This window comes from Epinephelus moara, chromosome 24, assembly GCF_006386435.1.
Source record: "Epinephelus moara isolate mb chromosome 24, YSFRI_EMoa_1.0, whole genome shotgun sequence".
NCBI lineage: Eukaryota > Metazoa > Chordata > Actinopteri > Perciformes > Serranidae > Epinephelus > Epinephelus moara.
This window is the reverse complement of record NC_065529.1, coordinates 42,791,856-42,813,733: the sequence shown is the minus strand read 5'-3', so window position 1 is coordinate 42,813,733 and position 21,878 is coordinate 42,791,856. Positions and strand designations below refer to the sequence as shown.

General features: G+C 39.9%; 1 protein-coding gene across 1 annotated transcript; it reads left to right on the top strand.

Annotated features, from left to right (window-relative positions):
- The first annotated feature begins 285 nt into the window (after positions 1 to 285).
- On the top strand, positions 286 to 11,258 carry gpr37l1a (G protein-coupled receptor 37 like 1a). The gene is made up of 2 exons (XM_050038744.1): positions 286 to 1,353; positions 6,933 to 11,258. Exons 1-2 carry the CDS (start codon positions 649 to 651, stop codon positions 7,959 to 7,961), a joined length of 1,734 nt encoding a protein of 577 aa, XP_049894701.1. The 5' UTR covers positions 286 to 648; the 3' UTR covers positions 7,962 to 11,258.
- The last annotated feature ends 10,620 nt before the right edge of the window (positions 11,259 to 21,878 follow it).

Genomic DNA, 21,878 nt, shown 5'->3' with positions numbered 1-21,878 from the left:
GTTGTTAATCTAAAACCCTCTGTTTATTAATACATACATTCCCTAATAAAATAAACTTAACATAGTTCAGAAAGTTGATGATGTGCAACAAGTTTCTGAACTATGTTAACTTGTTTATTTTATCTTTCACTGTTTGACCCTAGTAGTACTGAAAGCATGAGAACTCAAATCAGACCAAAATTTCATTGTTATTCTACTCTAACAAAATAAGTAATATTGGTTAATTTATTGAAATGCATGTTCATACATAACGTACTTCCGTTTACACCAACACATGACAGGGATTACGTCATGATAAAACGTCATGTTGATGCAACAATTTTTAGTATACAGATTTAAACTGAACTTCTGTATCATCTCCATGCTCAGAGGGGCTGCGTTCATTTTATCTCACCTTAATTTTTTTCTTACTTTGAAAGTCATAACCGGAAGTCCCGTGTTGTGTTCAGTCTTGATACTGATGGGTAACAAGTGCCGAAGTGAGCATCAGTCTCCAAACTTCTCCATCAGGACCGGACTGAGGTCGGACTGTGACACCGACAGTTTTATGGGCTCTCTTTTTATTCCCGGAGTTTAATATTTGCTGCATCACATGTCTGTGAAACAGACCGCTAACACGGACCTGTTACTTCTAGTTCAACGGTTAAAATGAGTCCGGTTTGGTTTCTGTTCCTTCTCTTTGTGCGGACCGCGGAGCTCCGTCACGTCCACAGAGCCCACACAGCCCACAGAGACCCGGAGGGTCAGTCAGGGTCCGCGCTGGAGCTGGAGCTGGAGCTGGAGCTGGAGGCGCAGCGGGCGGAGGATGCTGGACCGCAGGCAGCGGGGACTCAGGAGTCTCTCTCCCCGGACAGGACTACTCTAGACCGGAGTGAAAGTTCGAGAGTTCCCGAACTGAAGCGATTCGCGCGAGGAGCCAAGGATGGGAATTTCAAAAAAAGAGACCCGCACTCACAGAGCAGCTACGGGCCTCCGAGACGCTACGACGACCCGAGCGGGTACTTCACCACACCGCGGTTACCCGAGTCCGCCCCGCAGGGTAACCTCTCCTCCAACCGTGGGTTGGGGCTCCTCAACCCGCTGTTCCCGGTCACCGATGGCTCTTACTGGGCGTACGCAGTCATGCTGCTCGCGCTGGTATTGTTCGCCGCGGGTATCGTGGGGAACCTCGCGCTCATGTGCATCGTGTGGCACAACTTCTACCTGAAGAGCGCGTGGAACTGTATCCTGGCGGGTCTGGCGTTCTGGGATTTCCTCGTGCTGTTCTTCTGTCTTCCGGTGGTCGTCTTCCACGAGCTCACCTTGAAGAGGTTGCTAGGAGACCTGTCCTGCCGGCTCGTGCCCTATCTGGAGGTGAGAAGTTCAGTGTTTCAAATATTTTAAGTTAGGTTTAATTAGTTAATTTACTTTCCTGATTTTTTTATATGATAAAAAGCTCAACGCTAAATATATTGTTTAATTTTTATTATAATATTGCTTAAATTATGAAAATACTTCCCAAAAATTGGCTACTACTTCCTCTATGTTTTTTATAATCCAATGAAATAATATAAATAAATAGACAAGAAGAAATGTTTATTTCTTATATTTTGTTTTAAGTCATTTATTTTAATTTTATTACTTGTTTTAGTTCCTTTATTTAGTTATTTTAACAAATTAATACAATGAACTTAATTTTTTTTTTTAGAAACGTTTAACAGAGTTTATTTTTATTTTATTTTTTTTTTTATTTAAGTTAATTTATTTTTTAATTTTATGCATTTGTTTTTTATTTTTTGGCTTCCAAGTTCTGGTCAACTATTTTTTGAATCAGTGCTTGACGTAAATAACACGTAACCATACCAACAGTTACTACTGACGTTTTACACAGTTTTACCTTTTAACTTTAGTGCTGCAACTTAGAATTTGTATTCCACTGATTCTTACTTATCCATCTATTGATTTTTTATTTTGATTACTCGGTTGACATGAAATATAGTGAAAAATCGGTGTCCATCACAGTTTCCCCAAATCCAATGGGACATCTTTAAATATCTTGTTTCTTTGACCAATGATCTAAACCCCAAACATAAAAATTTTCAGTAATATAAAACTGAGAAAAGCAGCAAATCATCACATCAAAGAGTGCACAACCAGAGAATCATCAGTGTCTAATTGAAAAGTAAGGTAAGCAGTTAATTGATATAAGACAAAAATCTATTTGACTAATAATTAAATCAAGTATTTAGTTCAGCACTGGTTAACTTATTGTATAAATGAACTAAACTGGAGTCAAATGGTCCTTTAGAGTCCTTTGAGTGTTCTTGAAATGTACCAAAACCTAGATATCTCACAGCTATAGTGAGGCAAAGAGATGTCAAATAAGTCAAACAGTTAAAACAACTTCATGTGATGATCATTAATCAGTCCCCAGTCTGCCTTCATACTATCAGTGCCGTCTTTAATCCCCCATGTTAAACTCATTGTGAATGTTTTCCTGTTTAATAAAGAGACACGCAGGTCTGTGATGAATGGCCCGTTTGTTTCTTGTTGCTCGTCGGTTTCAGACTCAGAGCAGTCTTTGCTCTCAACAAACGTGCTGTTATGGGCCGTTTGGCCTCCTCGGCTGTCTGTTGTGAACCATCATGAAGGCCAGCAGGGCCCTGCATGAAGTGACTCTTCTTCTCCAGCTCACACAACCAAACAGTGACACACAGTGATGTATTTATCATGCACTGGAATGTTTATTTAATCCAAACCCAACAATATTTAACCCAAAAACACACATGATCACTGATCAATTGGAAAGCTGAAACAAGGGAATGTTAAGCTTTCTAACTATGTTATGAATAACTGATTAATTGTTTCAGCTCTAAACAGAGCTGCTGAAAGCTGATGAAATATAATTAGGGCTGCAACATTATGGATCAGTCTGCAGATTATTTTATTGATTAACTGATCATGTATTCTATAAATACATATATATGTATATATGATTAATGCCTGCACTGCCTACTGTACCTGCTGCACATGTTGTATCTTAGCATATCATATCTACTCCTTACTGTTTCTCTACCAGTAAATATACAGTGCATTACAAGTCTTCACTTTACTACTTTTTCACTTCTGGTTAGATGCTCAACCGCATTTTGTCGTCTCAGTACCTTTTAGTGTTTTGACATTGACGGCTTTAAATATAAAATTTTTATCCAAAAATAAATATAACAGGACAATAGGGACTTTTAGTTCCTTGGTTAGTAGCAGAAAACAGCAGAATGACTGCAGTAAACATTAGTAGCAAGAGTGCGAGAAAGCGCAGCTACAGGTGTATCAATATCGTGAAAAATAGAAAACTGTTTTAAAGAAACCCATATATGTCAATATCTTGATATTTTTGACAACACAAGTTCCATACTGTGTGCAATAACTTTAAATCTAATTGAATTTAATTCATGAAATGTCAGAAAATCTGAAAAATCCTTCAAATCCATCTTCAAATATTTCATTTTTTTCTGAACAGTCAGATTCAGATTTCAGATTTCCTTATTTTCATAGTACAAACATGCAACAAAATTCAAGTGCACTCAAGGACCGGGCTCATATATGAAAATAAGTAATAAATAGTAATAAAAATAAACAAATAAAGCATCCATTTCACTCATCTACACAATTGTAGATAAACTATACACTCATTGCCAAAGTATGCAGTTAAAATGGGATTAAAAAAAAGTCCTCATGCATATTATTGCACATAAAATAAGTTATTGCACGTAAGAAAAAGAAATGTTTCAGTTCAGTTCAGAGTTCAGTATGGTGAGGGCTTGGGGTAGAGACTGTTTATGAATCTTGTAAAACCCTAATCTTCAGTTTAAAGTATTATAAACCAGAGAACTTACTTAAATGGTTATTAAAATGGTTGCTAGTTATTTTTCTGACAATTAACTAATCAAATAATTGGCCAGTTGCTTCATCTCTAAATACAATATTGACTTATCACGTGTCCCTACAGTCCAGAGATTTATTAAAAGATAAATAATGAGGTGAAAAGCTCAGCCTATCAGTTAACTTAGTTTAGAGGCTGAGTTACCCTCACAGAGTATTAATGTAGAGCTCACACAGCCTCTTGGTTCCTATTGTTGGGTTTTCAGTAGCTTCGTCTGTTTCAGCACGGACTCAGCCGGCCTGCGGAGGCCTTGTTTTTGTCTTTTAACCAGCTCCAAACGCCTACAGAGCTTTAAATCACTGAAGTGGAGTTTTACTAATTTGTAATAACAGCTTGTATGAAGCAGTCTTTAACAAGGTCAGGCTGCTGGCCTCTTCTATTCTTTGTTGCCTCACCTATTTGTATGCAAATGAATGCATTTCTTGCTAATTAATTAACGTTTTTAAAGTGGTCTTTAGCGGTTTGTACTTGTTGTATTGAGCAGTGTTAAAGCGGGTCAGGCTGCCAGCTGCCCCTGCGCTCTGTTAGTTAAACTATTTTCATGCTAATTAGAGCTCTGTGTTAATTATCTTCAGTTTTGTCTTAACTGTTTGAGGCCATTAAGCACTCACAGAGGGAGGACAAGTCTCTGTAATGATAGTCTGTGTTTTTGGCCAAATCCGCCAACTTTAATGTGCACGAGGCACCAATAACTGTCCCCAGTCTGAGGCTGCTACAACATAATGGCTCTGTATTCCCTCTGTGACTCCTTTTATTTCCCCGTTTCTGTATTCTGCAGAACAAAGCAGAGGAAAGCCTTTAATTTGTTCTTTAAGCAACGAAACTCCTTCCTGTGCCTAATTTAATGCATGAAGTCTTTTTTTGTTCTCGGTCGTGCTAACAGGTCACGTCTGACTGCAGTCAGAGCAGCAGCATGAATGAACACAGTTTAAACTTGGAAGCAGCTCTGCAGTACAAAAAAGGCATATTGGATTTTACATTAGATGGTTTAAATCATATTGTACTTTTAAAGCAGGGCTGCTATCACGGGATTTTTTTTATGCCAATACAGTATCAGAGTTTCAATGCTGATACCAAACATTTATACTTTTTAATATGACACTTCTTAAGGCAGCATTTTATAAAGGATTAGGAAGTTGTAACTAATGATTATCTCTATGGGAATAAATAATGTGTGTCTGTTATGGGTCATAAATAAAAACAACATTGGGGCCAAATTGGCCATCGGACCACCGACCCTCTGGAAAAGAACTGCAGAGCATATGGACCAATATAGTTTTTTCTTACTAGGGTTGCAGCAGTATGAGATTTTCATGGTATGATAAGCTTCTCAGAAGATATGGCAGTTTCACGATATCACGGATGGTATTACAGAATTTATATTATTATATATACTATCAGAATGACCCTTAAAGGAATGAAAATGGAAGGGTTATTTTTGGTTGAACAAACATTTTATTACTATATTTGAAACTTGACACCATTTTGTTAATGGGAGTTTGTGTAAAAAGTCTCCCCTTTGAAAGTAACTTAAATAAAGGGGAGATTCAACATCCAGTTGCATTTTTTTTTCAGTATCATAAGTAAGCAAATGTACGATAACTGTCAAGTTTTATATCACGGTATACCTGAAAACCTTTATATCACTGCAACCCTACTTTTTACACGTCTTATAAAATATCAGGGTTTTTTTTTTATAAGGACATCAACAATACAAGCCTGTGGACATAAAATTGTAAGGTGTGAAGTTCTAAGGTGTTTTTCAGTATATTTAGTCACAGTACTTCAAATTGTGTGATCACATGCACAGTTCACATTAATTCACGTTTGGATTCTGGGTCAATTGTGGATGAATTCAGAAACTATGGCACAATTTTTTGTTCACAACTGCAACAGCAAAGCTTTTTGAATTCAGTACAGCTTTGATTTGATTCAGTCCACAATGCCAAACTGATGGAACAAACACGATTTCTCTTAAACAAAGCTGAAATGATTAAAACTGGTGGTGTAGGATTCTGAAGGGATTGTTAAATAATCTGTGAAGTCCTGTGTTTTACATGTTGAGGAACAACTTTAGAGCAAGCAAAGCAATATTTAAACATTGTGGGAATACACTTAGTCTCTGTCTTTCTGAGAGTGAGGTGTTTAGATAGATATCTTTTGTACAGAGCTGGACTCAGGACGTGGTTAGCTGGACTCACTGAAACTAACTAACTAGATAGATTATGATTGTGAATACGGATGCACAGTATTGGATTTTTTGCCGATAAATGATGCCGATATATCCATATTTTTTCTAATTTTTGTGATCATCAAGTCTCTTCTCTTGGGGAATTACAACCATATTATGCATGCATACTCTTATCAGGATGGCCCACCAGCAGATGGAGACATGAAATACAATACTTTTCAATGTGTGTAATATTCATTCATTGTGCAAACTAAGAAAAAGCACGTTGGCTGATTGTAATAGTTCATTTTAAAGCTGATATTGGCCGATACCAATGATGTGCCGATATTATCATGCATCCCTGATTGTGAATGGGTACACCTGCACTGACCTCTTTCCCAATCTAGGCTGAGATAGACTACAGCCCCACCCCTGCAGAGGATATATGGGCATTGATTATGGATAAACATAATGGAGAAAGAACCTGATACCAATTATTTATTAATGTGTCGCCCTATCCAGAATCAGTGTTTGAGTTGTCTTTACTGGGCTACTGTAGAAAAACATGTCTGTCTCCGGTGAAGAGGACCCGCTCTGTTATGTAGATATAAACGTCTCATTCTAAGGTATGAAAAACACAATGATTGTTAGTTTCAGGTGATTACACACTAATGAAGACAGAGTTATGAGTACTATATACAATTTCTGCCAATAGATGCCCCTAAATCCTACACACTTGAACTTACATGGCCTATACCTGACCTAGAAAACAATTTTCTTTCCAAAGAAACGTGTGCCATTAATCTTCATATCCACACCTCTCTGTCATTTCTCTGTCAGGTGACCTCTCTGGGTGTGGCCACATTCAGCCTCTGTGCTCTAAGTATCGATCGCTTCCATGCAGCCACCGGCCCCGGGCCCCTTCAGACGCCGAAGGTGGAGCCCTGCCAGTCCATCCTATCCAAACTGTCCGTCATCTGGGTGGGCTCCATGGTGCTGGCTGCCCCTGAGCTGCTGCTGTGGCAGCTCCTCCAGGAGACTGTCAACCTGCCGGTGCTCCCCAGTGACCAGCAGCAGAGTCAGCCAGGAGGCTCGCTGATAGCTGCCTTCAGGGCCCGACCAGATGCGTTCAAGGTGGATATCTGTGTCCGTGAGCCGTCTGTGGAGCTCCCAGAGAGCATCTACTCTCTGGTGCTGACCTACCACGAGGCCCGCATGTGGTGGGTCTTTGGGTGCTACCTCTGTTTGCCACTGCTCTTCACTCTGGCCTGCGACTTGGTGACGAGGCAAGTGTTAGCCCAGCGTCTACCGCAGAAACCTGCTGGTGAGAAGGTGACTGGCAGATGCTCCTCCTCCTTGTCTTCGTCTTCATCCTCGACAAAGAAAAAGCAGCATACGAGAGAGCAGAGACTGCGCTCCACTGTGATGTCACTCACAGTCTTGTACATCCTGTGCAACCTGCCAGAGAGCATTTGTAACATCACCCTGGCGTATGTGTCCGACCACGTGTCCGCTGCACTCCCTGCTCTGGCTCTGCCAGCTCTGAGTCTGATTGGACAGTTCCTGCTGTTTGTGCGTTGCTCGGCGACGCCGGTGTTGTTGCTGTGCCTGTGTCGCTCGCTGGGCCAGGCCTTCATGGATTGCTGCTGCTGCTGCTGTGAAGAGTGCCTCCCAGACGGCAACTCCTCTTCCTCCTCATCTGCCTCAACCACCGCCACCTCCAACCTCTCCTCGCCCACATCGCCATCTCCGACCTCCCTGTCTCCGTCCAGTAAAGATGAGACGATGAAGAGTCTGTTGGTGCCAGAACCAGCAGTCTGCTACGACAGGGCGAAAGACTCTTCAGCAGCTATCGGGACGCCCTGCTGAGGTCCAGAACTATATTTAACCACATGTAACTTTAAAGGATCATTTAGGTTTATTACAACTCAGGTCTTATTCTTGTGGTTTTGTCCATTTTGTCTATACTCATTAAGTTAATAGCAGAGATCTGGTGATTTCACTAAGAAGAAGTCTGACAGATCAAGAAACACGAGCAGTCAGATGATCAAACAGGTTGGAGACAAAAGTATGTGGACACCTCTGTTGCAATTTTGTTTTCCTGGTTTAGTTTTGGTCTCTTAGTTTCTATGAAAGTTGATATTTTAGTACGTTCAACTTTGTGCCAACAGCATATGTTTGTCCCTTTACCTGTTTACCGCTTTCCCAGTTTGGTGTGGAAGAACTTGACTGGCCTGCACAAAGCACTGACCTCAACCCCGTCCAAAAACTTTGTGATGAACTTAATTACCAGCTGTGAGCCAGACCTGACCACCCGACAACATCACTGTCGGACCTCAGTCATGCTGTTGTGGCTAAAAAGGGAGCGAATCCCTGCAGCAGGTTCATCTGGTGGAAAGACTAAAACCTGCAGATTAATGCTCATGGTTTTGGGATGAAATGTGATGTTCAACTTACTGTGTGTGTGCTTGTTGGGTTGTTGACACACTCTCAATCATGTGGTCTATCTAAACCACTTTATTAGTAGTACAGTAAGTAGGGTGAGGTCAAAGTTAAAGCAGGTAGTGGGTCTGTAAACTGAGATGGACGCTGACCAAGGGGTTAACCGAAAAGTAAAGTCACTGCAGAAGTGCCTTAAACCTGCATTGTACAGAAGTCAATGAGAAAATGACCCAGTGGATGAGTTTATGGTCTCAGTCGCTAGTTTTACACCTTCATTACAGCATGATGTTCAGTTTGTAAATTATGTTCCCTTTTAGAGTAAAATAGACAATAAAGCAGGGTATGCTTTAGGGTGGGGCTTCCTTGTGATTGACAAGTCACTACCATGGAGGTGTCCTTGGGTTCTCAGTCATATCTATTCCTCCCTTCTCCAAAGTTTCACCCCCTCATTCTAATATGGTCACTGCTGGCTCCAAAACACAAGATGGCGACGGCCAAAATGCCAATCTCGAGGCTTCAAAACGGGAGTCCACAAACCAATGGATGACGTCACAGTGGCTACGTCCACTTCTTTTGTACAGTCTGTGATGCTGACATTGTTGACTTTTACCTCCACATGACTTTTACTTACAGATTTGTTCAACCTGTCTAAATGTCTGACTGCTCGAGCTTTCTTGAACTGTCAGACTTTGTTTTAGTGAAAGCACCGTTTTCCCAGACCTCAGCTATGAACATATTATTACTGATAGAAATGATGGACAAAACCACCAAAATAACACCAAAGTTGTAATAAATCAGAACAATCCTTACATTTCAGTGTGTATGAACTGGTGGTGTGTAGAGCCCCTGTAGGAGCAGGAACTTATCTGACTAGCGTTAGATAATTATGTACAATATAGAGTTTGTTTATTTGTTTGTTTGCTTGTATTTTTTTTAAAGAAATTTAGTGTGATGGATTTAATCCTGTCTTCATAGCTCTTATTATTGTTTTGCAGTTTTTTATGATACATTCTATAGTAGTTATTAATCTCTAATGCTCAATCAGGATATTAGTATTATCTGCTCTAAGTACTGTATGAGATAGAAACACTGGATCATTTGAGTTTGGGGGATTTTTTTAAGTCGGCTAAATTGAAGATAGACATTCTGAGACTTCTTTGTCAGCAGACTGACAGACTGCTGTGAACTTTTAAACTGTTTTTAAGGCATACTATGCAGGGATCCCTCTCAATCATCACTTATGGCCCACTAGAAGGGTGTGGCAGTGTATATATCTGCAGACTCTGTCCTCTGCCTGTATTTTCTTATTTTTTGTAAAGGACTTTGTAAAAAGGTAGCAGCCAGGTACCAGATGGAGTAGGCATCCAAGAGGAAGCTATGAAAAATGGCAAAATGCTAAGCGGACAAATCTGGGGTTGACTTTCACCAACAAACAGTAGCCTACAATTCCTGCATAGTATACCTTTAACGTGACATTTTGCTGTTAAAATGGGATGAGATCATACTACAGATCAATCAATATTTTGAAGCTACAAGAAACAATTCAGTGTGGCGTTTGACTTGTTTTGTTACTTTTGGTTCAGTAAAGTTTAGATCTTCTGAAAAACTGTGTTACATGACCTGTGATTAATCCTTTTTCTGTGTGTGTTTTCAAATGTCTGGTGTAAACCTTATCAACTAATACAAAAGTAGTGTTTACAGTGATTTTTATTCTACCAATAACTGGAATGGAAGTGGGTGTAATGGAGTTGAACTTCCATTTAGTGCATTAGACTCTGAAAGTGCTCTTTTATACGTTTTTATAGATGGTTTTCTTTCCTTTTTTTAAAAAAAAAATCAAAACTAGTGTGTTTTTCAGCAGCAGAATCACATCTTAAAAGACAAGTCTTGTGATATTCTATATGTTTATTTTTGTCCACAAATTCAATCGAAAGACCAACAATGAATGTATCAACTAACAAGTATTGTGTGTGTTTCCGAAATCTGGTATTTTATCTCCCTCTGGGCCAGAGAGCTCCCTTGTTTTCCAGAAACTATTAAAAACACATTGATGACATTGATGAGTTACGCTGAGTGACTGTGGGCATACACCCTGTAGTTTATTTTGATCATCCTGCAGCTGGAAATATTCACTAAAGCTCCAAATGTGTGTTAATCCACTGCTGAAAATAATCCCCAACACATGCACTGATTCATCCTGTTGGAGTATTGTTTGTTAAAAACTACAGTGAGTTTTAGGAAACTACCGAGCCTTCTTTTTAAAATGAAACTATATTTTTGTGCAGTGTTTTTAAAGATGTATGTCTCCAGTTAACCAATAAGCCCCTCTCAGCCCTGAGAAGAGCCACAGGGAAGTCAGAAAGAACACAGAGACAGACTAACACATTGTTGGTTTTGATCTGCATGTGGGATCTGTTGACAATAAGAAAAATATAAATTAAAGTCAGCCATGTCCTCAAGAAATTACAGTATCTCTGGGGCTCCCGTTATAAAAGCAGGGATTTTCTTAAAGTGTGCCACCTGTTAAATTAAAGCTCAGTAGGATGAATTCCTGTGCTCTGTCAGCAATGACTAAATGTTATATTTTAACATAAAAAAGAGATTGGAATTCTCTTTAAAAAATTAAATTTCAGTTTGCAGACATCCAAATCCAAAGTTCAGAGTTCAGTTAAATGTTAAGCTGCTAAGCATGAGGACAAAGACCACCAGAGAGAAGTCACAACGAAGACAGAAAGAAAACAGAGAAAGTGAAAAAACAAAAGAGAAACTGAACAATGAGGAGAGACAAGGAGAAATCTTTTTTCCCAACAAAGAAAGAAAAACAGAGAGAGGGGACAGAGGGGGGAAAGGTTCAGAAAAAGAGGGAAAGAGTCTCCTGTTAATGGACAGCTGCATTTGTTCCTAAACATGTTTTTGAATGAACGTGTGAACACTTTTGGAAATATCCTTAAGTGGATTCATTTTATTTGGAAAAAGCGTGGAGGCGGATGTTGTTGGATTTTTCACTCTGATCTCCAATGGAAGGAATGCTCCGCAGCAGAGCTCTCAACACCCACTGGAGGAGAAAGCTCTTCATGCCTGACTGTGACGCTCCTTTTTGTCATTATTCAATTATTGAAGGTCACAGCTTCACAATAACAGTTGGCCTTTGAGTTTCTGCAGACATAATAAACACAGTCGCTCTGTGACCAGTTGCTGGGGAGAGCAGACAAGAATGCCTCGCTCACCCGAGTATTTCTCAGCTTTTTCTTTTTTTCTTTTTAATATGTCAGTTTAACAAAATGCCATCAATTTATACCAGAAAACAATTTACACAACTTTTAATAATGACTTGTAATATAGCTGTAGCCAGAATGTCTTCTTGTTCATTTAGAAATTAAATACAGTTTATACAAAGTTACATAAAGAAAATACACAGTGTTTCAAACGAGTTATCTTCTGTGGAATTCCTGAAGTCACAGTTTATAATAATACTACAATATCTTTGGGGTATATCTTTTGTGTTACATTATCTTAATCCATATAGTATAGCAGTGGTTCCCAACTGGTGGGTTGCAGCCCAAAAGTGGTCCACGGGTCCACTCTGAATGGACCACAGTTGACTTGCAAACGTGTCAACTTTGAAAACACATTATTTATTTTTCAGTACAGTGGATTTCCAGCACAGAGCTGCACTTTTGAAGTGCTGTTTCCTGCTTTAGAGTGAGTGACTAACAGACACCAGCAGCAAACTAGCTTGGACCTTGAACTAATGGCTAAGGAGAAACCTGGACCTCGTGGCTGGACCAGTTGGGAACCACTGTATTATAGTATGTTGTTTACCCAAGACGATAATATTGCGCACCAAATTCACATCTTGTACACATGCACAAGATATGAATCTAATAAGGAAGCTTGTGTGCATGCAAGAAAATATCCTGCACTAAATATATGGATCAAAATATGGATCCCGTGTCCATAATAACTCAAGATATTAAAATAAAGTTGTTTTTTTCAAAGCTGCTAAAAGTCTCCTTTTTACATTTCAAACTCCACGCCTGTTCAATAAACAGGATAAAAATATATAAATCATATTGATAGCGCAAGGCTCGCATCTTCCCATTTCTTTCAAGCAAAGTGTTAAGAAAAAGGCAGAACACATCCTGTTCCTAAATTCATAAAAACACTCTGTTGTCTAACTTTAACAAAACCAAATGCCAGATAGATGTCTAACTTAACTGTCCGCACTAAAGTGTGTCGTCTTTTCTGAGTAATTTTGATTGAAGTCTCAAAACAAAGTAATGTATGTGTTGAAGCTGCTCACCTGTATATTTCAGTAGAAAACTTGTTCACTGTGGATGGATTTTAGCAGCTGAGGATATTTGAAAAAATTCAGCAGTGAGCAAATCTGAGGGAGAAGATAAAAGTGTCATGAATCTCTGGAAACTCTTTCTCTTCTCTTTACTGTCTCCAAAACATCATAAGTAAACACAAAACTGGCCACGTTAACCTCTTTTTGTCAGCTGACATCAGGTGATCAATCAACAAAAACAGACGGTACCTTCTTCCTGTTCAAATTGATATTAAGGGTTCTGGGTTTGCTGCATTTCAACATCAGTTTAGGAACAAGAGACAAATTGACAGCAGGAAAAAAAAGGTTAAAGTAGTTTTAAAAGTAGAGGTTTACAAGACACCCCAGCTGCACATCACCACTTCATCCTATAGACACAAATTCATCATCTAAATGGACCATTTTCATTAAAACAGCAAAAACAACACCACCTGAAGGCACCTTGGTGTGGCTGGCTGCCAGGATCAGTGCAGCTAATGCAGCTTGGTTTCTGTCCCACATCTGCCCTGAGTGCTGCTAACAGGAGCTGAATCTCAGCCTAAATCTGGCTGAGTCCACACCCCTAAACCTGAGCTGAATCTGGCAGCTGTGGTTGGGCCAGAGCCGGCTCATATTTGGTCCTCTGGGACCAGTAAACAGAGAACTGTCCCGACACACAGGCGCTGCTGGCTCGAGTCGGCAGGAAATCTGGGGCAGGTATTAGTATGTAAGGTGCTTCTCTTGTTTTGTTCTGTTTTGTGCAATTTTATGTGTATTTTTTAATCTCAGACTAATCCATGACTCACCTAACTAAAGTTTAACAAAGTCACCTCTATCGCTGGACTGGATGCACTGAGATGAAACTGATATCCATCTTCTCATCTGACAAGAAAAAAAAGTATTTCACATTATTTTATTTTAAAAAGGGCTTACAAAAAAATGAGTTTCCCTTGCGTGTAGACTTTAGCTTGATATTGGCTGTACATCTTATGATTTTTACACAATAAACAGTTGAAGTTCAGTCTCATTTCCTGTTTTACACAGCTAAAGAAAATAGGCAACTGTGAGAAAGTCAAACAAGAAGCACCAGATATACTGACACAACACTCAGGAACATGGATGAGGGTGGAGGGTCTATTCAATGTGATATTATAATATCACAACCCCCAAATGCTCACATTAGACTCAACGACACACATTTAATCAGATGAATCAGATTTTACTAGTTGATTTCAGTGATTTGATCATTTCAAGTGAATTTCGAAGACGTTTGTAGTAAACAGACGACTTCTGCTTCCATACTAAGAGGACATAATGTATTCATTTTCCTGGGGACACCTGGAGGCCTTTCACAGATGTCAGCGGGCCCCTGAGTTACACTCTCAGGACCTGCTGTTGTAACTTTGAGTCTCGCTTCCTTTGAGCTGAAAAATTTGTCCTCCCACGTCGTTGTGCCTGGGCAAAGAGAAGGAGGAGGGGAAGCTTCAATAAGGCCTGCTTTGTTCAGGCGTCCCCCTCTCTGGCTCAGAGAGAGAGACACTTGAACAAAGCTGCATATCAATCGCCATCCACCAAGGGAGTTGCTAAGCTACACAACACCCACCGCCTCCCACCAGCTGCCCCAGTCACTGAACAGAGAGAGAAGAAAGAGGGCAGAGATGCAGGGGAGGAAAAACTGCCGTGGTCCGCCCAGATAAGCCAAAACTCCTCTCTTCTTGGTTGCCTTGACAACCAGCTGAGACATAGCGGCACGGTGGCCTCAAGTTAGCAATATGGCCTAAAACCAACAAGGTCCTGGGTTTTAAACCCGCCTGCGGCCTGTGTGTGGACTTCCTGCTGTGTAAATGTGGACTCCCTCAGGTGCTCCACCAGCTCCTGTCACCCCAAAGACAGACACGAGGAGTTGTGTCTCTGCAGGAAAGTCACCAGCAGTGACTGCTTTTATCACTTCATTAAGTAAGGCTGTGAAGATTAGACAACTGTCAGAGAGGTTTGTTATCTGATTGTCTGGCTGCTCCTGTCAGACTTCTTTTTGGTGATGTCATCATGATCCCAGATCTAAGAAATGCTGTATCTCCAACATGTGACCTCTTTATGACACAGTGCTTTTTTCAGCTAATGAAACGAGGATTCAAATGGTTTATTTAGCTCAACAAGAGGGACAAGTATTCGGAGTGAACAAAGTCGTAACCAATCCTTCAGTTTATCCAGAAATTTACCGATTCTTGTTTCTTACTTGTTAGCAGCAACATGCCTTATATCACTGCACATTTACTGCACATGAGGGCAGCTGTTAGATCCCCGTCTCCTCCAGTCTGCATGTTGAAGTATCCTTGGCCAAGATACTGAACCCCAAACTGCCCCCGATGGCTGTTCCATCAGTGTGTGAGTGTGTGAGTGTGCGTGAATGGTTACTGAGTAGCAGGTGGCACCTTGTATGGTAGCCTCGGCCACCAGTGTGTGAATGTGTGTGTGAATGGGTGAATGTGATATGTGGTGTCAAAAGCGCTTTGAGTGGTCGGAAGATTAGAAAGGCGTTATACAAGTGCAGATCCATTCACAGTTTTTTAAAGCATTGGTTTTCATTTATTCTGTTACATAAGAAAGCCAACTTGCATTAAAACTTTTAGGTAACTCTTTATGATAAGGTTAAAAAAGCTGCATTGGGATATTTTTTATAGAAATAACATTTGTCTCATTTGCTGAAACTGTCACTTTATCCACATAATATTACATGTGACACATAATCTGTGACAAAAAAAAATCATGCTACTCTGCCCTCTTAAATTGCGTCTAATGGCCTGACAGCAAAAACAGCCAATCAAAGCCGAGGAGTCTCTAACGCAGCTGTCAATCATGTCACTTACTGCTCATGATCTGTGGTCAAACTGTCAAACTAGGCAGCGCTGATTGAATATGAATCAAGATTCTGTTACTGTGTTGCTTATTTCTCGCCTCAAATGTTCATAGAAACATATTTTAGTGCACTGTTCAGCTGTAAAAAGAGAAAGGTTGATCCAGCCAGTGGGCGGTGCTTTGCTTGACTGTTTCCAACATGGCCGCTGGGACACAGACGTCCTCATTTTCAACATATTCTCACTCCGACCTCGTCACACATTCAAGGTACCCTGGGTGCGTTGGTTGTTGATGTTCTGGGACACCGTGTCAAGTTCTGCCTGTTACATACATTGTCTTCTTTCAAAATACACTTCTGTTTGCACAGGAAATTTAATGTTTACATAGACTCTTCAAAATAAACAAACTACGCCAGTACAACACCGCAAAGTGACGTTTTTTTCCCTTCAACAACAAACGCACGAGGCTGGGTTTAGGAAATAAAGAACTGTGTTTGGCTTTAGAATCTTACGGGATGTGGACACAGCTGTGTCGGGTGAAAGTCCCCGTTTTTTGACCCATCCATCACCCCTCCTGCCTGCCCCTAACTATAATGGCAACCAGCCATGTGTCATGCCAGCGTTAAAGGATGCCTTTTTTCGTTGGTTTCAGATGCCGTACGTCAGTGCCAGATTTCGACGACTTTGAAGTGAGACTGTCAGTTTACAGTTAAACAGTACATTGAAAATATTGTGAAACATTTGAGGTGAGAAATAGGCAATGTAGTAAGAGAATTTTGATTCATATTTGTCAAAGTACCACAGTTCATGAGCAGTGATTGACATGATTGACAGCTGCATTAGAGACTCCTTGGCTCTGATTGGTTGTTTTTGGTGCACTGCGAACAGTTATGGCAAATGCCATTAGAGGCAGTGGGAAGACTGTCTGTTTCTTGTAATTCTGTGTTGATATAGTGACAGTTTCAACAAATACGAGCGTTATAAGAGTTACCAATTGTACCTTTGATACATCATCATGGCTCATTATAATTTAATGGATGAATTAATGCAGGATGTTTTATGAAATGCATCAACAGCACAGGTCTGACATTTCCTTTTTTGTGTAATTTGATTGCAGATAATTTGGCAGAATATAAATAAATGTATGACGAAATAACAGAGACAATCATTGATGATGATTTATTAGACACTTTCTGACAAAACATAAACACATAGTGACCTGATCAATTGTTAACGGTGAGCATTACTTAAACGCTCATTTTGTAACCTTATTATAAAGTGTTACAGACTTTTGCTACTCCAGTACAGTCGGTGCTTCAGTCTGCTTTACTGTTGCCACAGTTACGTTAGCGTAGCATGGTAATTAACTTATTGTATAATTGCTGATTCTGTTGAAAAGTGTAATACACTGTATGATGTCTAGTAAATGGCTAAAGCCTGTAAGACACAGGTTAATCTTGGATAAGTCATGTAACATTTCAACGTCATGTACTTGGGCCTGTTTGTATTGATGTCCAGGCTCTCCTCTGAGCCTCTGTGTGCTCTGACAGTTGTTTTTTAATACTTGTCTTGTTCTGGCTTCAGCCTCAGCAGGATCAGGAAATACACAGCTCCATATGTGTTAGCAGCAACCATTACCAAGACGACAGCTCAGTGCTAATCAGCAATGCTAACAGAGTCCTGTCCACATGTGGAGCTCTCTGTTGGATTGATGCAGAGCCAGTACGAGGCATCGGCGCACTGAGTGGTTGCTTAGGACCCCGAGGACAACAAGGGGCCCTCTGTTCATTATTGTCAATATCTAAAGTATTAAAGGTATATGTTGATTTCATTATCATGCCGTTTAATGCATTAAGATATTTTGGGAACACTGATTGACTGCATCCATCATAATCCAGTGATCGAATAAATAACACTCTGAAAGAGGCTTCTCTGCACTGTTACATTTGATAGTTTATGGACGTTTTACTGAAAATACATATGCTTTAACTTAAGTAAAATCCAGACAGTATTTTTGGCAGTTCTTCTTGTGTACTTCTCCCATCACTGCAGGTCCCACAAAAGGCTCGGTCCGTCCCCGCTTGATGCTGGAGTCCCACAGAGACTTTGGGGCCCTAAGCTTCCCATCAGGACCAGAGGTTCCGGATGTGTCCATGTCCCCCATCACCAGAACACAGAGGAGGTCCAGTGAGGCTCTGTGCAGGCAGTGAAAGCCGGCTGAAGCCCCACCAGCAGGCTGTGGGGGAAGTAGGCTGCTGGACCACTTCCTCATTGAGCTCTTTAAGAGGACATGGGAAACATCAGTGAACTCTGGGAGTCCCTTTCAATCCTGAGCAAACAGAGCTTTCATTAACTTGGCAGTGCTCAAACAGGGAAAAGCCAAAATCTGATGGTGGGCTTCAGAGAAAAACATCAAACAGTTTAACCCAAATTAAATTATTCCTGTGGGAATACCACTAAATTTAATATGACACCAACCATACCTGAGCTACGATCATTAATATCAATACTGATACTGTTTATTTTATAAACTGCTTTAATGTAGAGGAGAGCAAATATATTTCATTACCAAAAATATTTTCACAACACACAAACACAAAGCATTTCTTTTTATTATTCTCTTTAATTTATTCATGTTTTAATCACATGGATTTTACATAAACACGTTTTTATGGTCAGTAGTATTAGGATCTTTTACTCAAGTGAAATAGTAAAAATAATAATAATAAAAACAATATATATATATAAAAAAAATCTAAATAACAAGTAAAGTCCAGCATTCAAAATCTTTTGAGGTGTTAGCAGCAAAATGTACTTTAAGTATTAAAAGTAAATATATTCCTTATGTTAAATGAATACACTCAGAGTGAGTATGTATATATATGTATGTATATCTATCTATCTATCTATCTATCTATCTATCTATCTATATATATATATATATATATATATATATATATATGTATGTATGTATGTATGTATATAGCCTATATTTATATGTACAATGTATATATTTTTGTTCATTAATGTAAGCAGCATTTAAATGTTGTCAAGGTAGAGCTAATTAATTTAATTTAATTTATTTTATTTTATTTAATTACATTTATTTTTATTACTTAATGTGTATGTATTTTGAGTCATAAGAATTCATCATTTTTTAAATTAGATTAAATTAAATTAAATTAAATTTGATTTGATTTAATTTGATTTAATTTAATTTAATTTAATTTAATTTGATCTTATACTATCTTATTTTATTTTATTCATTTTTACATTCTTTATATTTTTTACATGTGTAATCTTGTCCTGAAAAGTAACTAAAGCTGTTAGATGTAGTGAAGTAAAACGTATAATACTTAACTGTAGTGGAGTAAAAGTATAAAGTAGCAGAGAGTTTTTCTTTCACACCTTTCGACTTCACAGCTTTATAAGATGTGTACGCAGGATAAAAGGTTTACCAAACATATGTTCAGAAGAAAGAAAATGTGCTCATCAATTCCAGAAACGAAACTTTTTGCCACAGCTCAAGTTTCTTAGGTTATATTTTTATTTCATTCATTCATGTTGTTTCCTGTTTTACTTTGAAACTCACATCTCCTCTCGTTTCAGATCACTTCACTTCCTGCCCCTGTGTGTTTTCCCTCCCTTTTGATGACTTCACCTGTGTCTGATTGTCGGTCCGCCTCACCTGTGTCTCGTCATCCTTCCCCTCACCTGAGTATTTAGCATGTGTCTTGTTTTCTCTCAGTGTCAGTTCGTCTTAGCTCCGTGTGTGTCGAATACTCCAGCCTTTTGGTTCCCTGTGTGGCTTTTGACCTGGGCTTGAATGTCAAATGTATTTCTGTCTTGGAAAATCATTCCACCCACCCAAACACTGTTGCAGACCAAGTACCCCCCTCATGTCAACCTCACTCCCCCATGACAGTGGTCCCCTCAGCAGGACAATGCACCATGTCACACTGCAAAAAGTGTTCAGGAGTGGCCCGAGGAATGTGACAAAGAGCTATAGGTGCCCATCTGTCTAAATTCTCCCTATCTCCATCTGGCTGAGCATCTCTGGGATGTGCTGCCCACCTCACAACCCACAGGACTCAAAAGATCTGCCGCGAACACCCTGGTGCCAGACACCACACAACACCCCCCAGAGATCCTGTGTCCATGCTTCAACAGGTCAGAGCCAATCCAATTAGGCCCCACTGTGGATCAGGGGTACCTCTGGGGTATCAGCATGTCCCATGAATACTGAGTTAGATTGGGATGTGTGGAAGTTTGAGGCCAAGTGGATGTCTTGTGCTCTTTGTTGCGTTCCTCAGGCCATTCCTGAGCTGTTTTTGTGGTGTGACATGATGCACTGATGGTTGGTCTGCAATGGGAGTGTGTCAAGTGGCATCAACATGATCACCAGGACCAAAGGTTTCCCAGCCGAACATTGCTCTGTAACAAAATAATCGATGTCATTCACTTCACCTGTAAGTGGTTTTAATGTTGTGGCTGATCAGTGTGTGTATTATCTATGTATTAAAGCTGACAGCACTGGGTTGGCCCTTGATGAGGCTTATTGATAGTTGCAGCCACTTTAATACTGTAAATGTGTGGAGGAAAAAGATTTGCTATGTTGAAAAGAATTAAAATTTCAGTGACACGATGATGACACAATTTGATGTGATGATGAGAGGTTCGTGTTCAGCATCATGAGTATTTCAAGTGTTGTACGTCTTTGTTTGGCCACATGGAGGCGACGTAGCTCCACATCAGAGGACACTGAGTGTGTGGACACCAGACAGACACTCTGGGATTAATGATGGTCAGATATGGTTGATGTGTGCCGCTGTGTTGAGAGTATACAAATACTACAAAAACAGTTGTTTCCAATAAAAATCAGACTGTTTCAAGATTTTTTTCATCTTATAATTGTGCGGTGAAATACTTTATTCTGTCTTGTTTCAAGATGCTGAAGATCATTTATGAAAAACATCCGGAAACAGCTGGAAACAGTCACACAAGAAAGTTTGGTTATTTTTGTTTTTCATGTATTATAAAAAGAAGTGTTAAAATGTATCGATGATCATCTGATCTGCTGTCTGACTTCATCATCTGTCTTGTATCATCAATACAAACTCAGTTGCCAGTTTATTAGGCACGCCATGCGAAAGCTAATGCAGTCTGATACGACAGCCCTGCACTGAATCCTCCCTCCATGAAGATTATAATGTCTCTATATTTCAGAGAGGCTAATACCTCTTCATATCATGCAGCTCAGTTCAACAGCACAAACAGCTCGTCCCCAGTATTAAACTCTTCTTCCTGACACAGGCGTCACAGTAATATCTCTCTGAAAGATGTCATATTACCACTCACTCTGTCACAGCAACAAAATGTAGATTTATTGGAGCCTTGAGTATCTTTATCATGTCTGTCTATTGTCTGTGTTGTTTGTAAAATGTGTGTGAAGATAAATGCCTTTTCTTCTGCGCACTGAATCTTCCAGCGGATACAAATAAAATACCTTGAACCTGAAACATGTGCATTTTGCTGTCTGTTTGATAACTGTTAGGAAGCTAGGATACATTTTTACAGCCCAGCATTTCTGCGGAGGATTTTCCATCAGCAGTAACAGTGTTCCTCAGTGTGTTCTGTGTGTGTGTGTGTGTGTTGGGCATGAAGGCTGGATGTTTATACAGGAGGCCTGCAGCTTCCTAACAGACCAGCTCACAACGTCCATATTTAGACTATTACCAGGTCCAACAGCTCGGCATGTTTATGACAGCGAGACACAAGACACAACCCAGCATTTTATACCCGCATATGGTGTGTGTGTGTGTGTGTGTTTGGTGACACAGTACTATTGTTGGGACATAACAGGTCTTTCAGTTTCTTTTATGATTCATGTTAAGAGTTCGAATTTTTTTTTTTTACTTCTAACATTGTGGGGACCAGTTAGAGCTTTACAAAGGCGAGACATTTTCTAGTCTACAATACTAGCGCCGTTTGGAGTGTTGACCCTGTCCTCGGCGGGAAGTCAAACATATTTTCAGTGTGTGTCGAGCTCCACCAGGGTTGATCCCTGTAACATACTCTGCTTGTGATCTTCACTGATAGGATATTGAGGTGCAGCTGAGTGGAGGAGAGTGTCCGGTTCGAGGACTTGACCTCAGAATTGCTTCTCTGCTCTTTGCAGAT

Bases quoted from the DNA above. Each gene is read 5' to 3' on its own strand.
- gpr37l1a (XM_050038744.1), top strand. From the start codon at position 649: ATGAGTCCGGTTTGGTTTCTGTTCCTTCTCTTTGTGCGGACCGCGGAG. The intron at 1,354-6,932 runs GTGAGAAGTTCA...TTTCTCTGTCAG, and splicing joins GGCTCGTGCCCTATCTGGAG to GTGACCTCTCTGGGTGTGGC.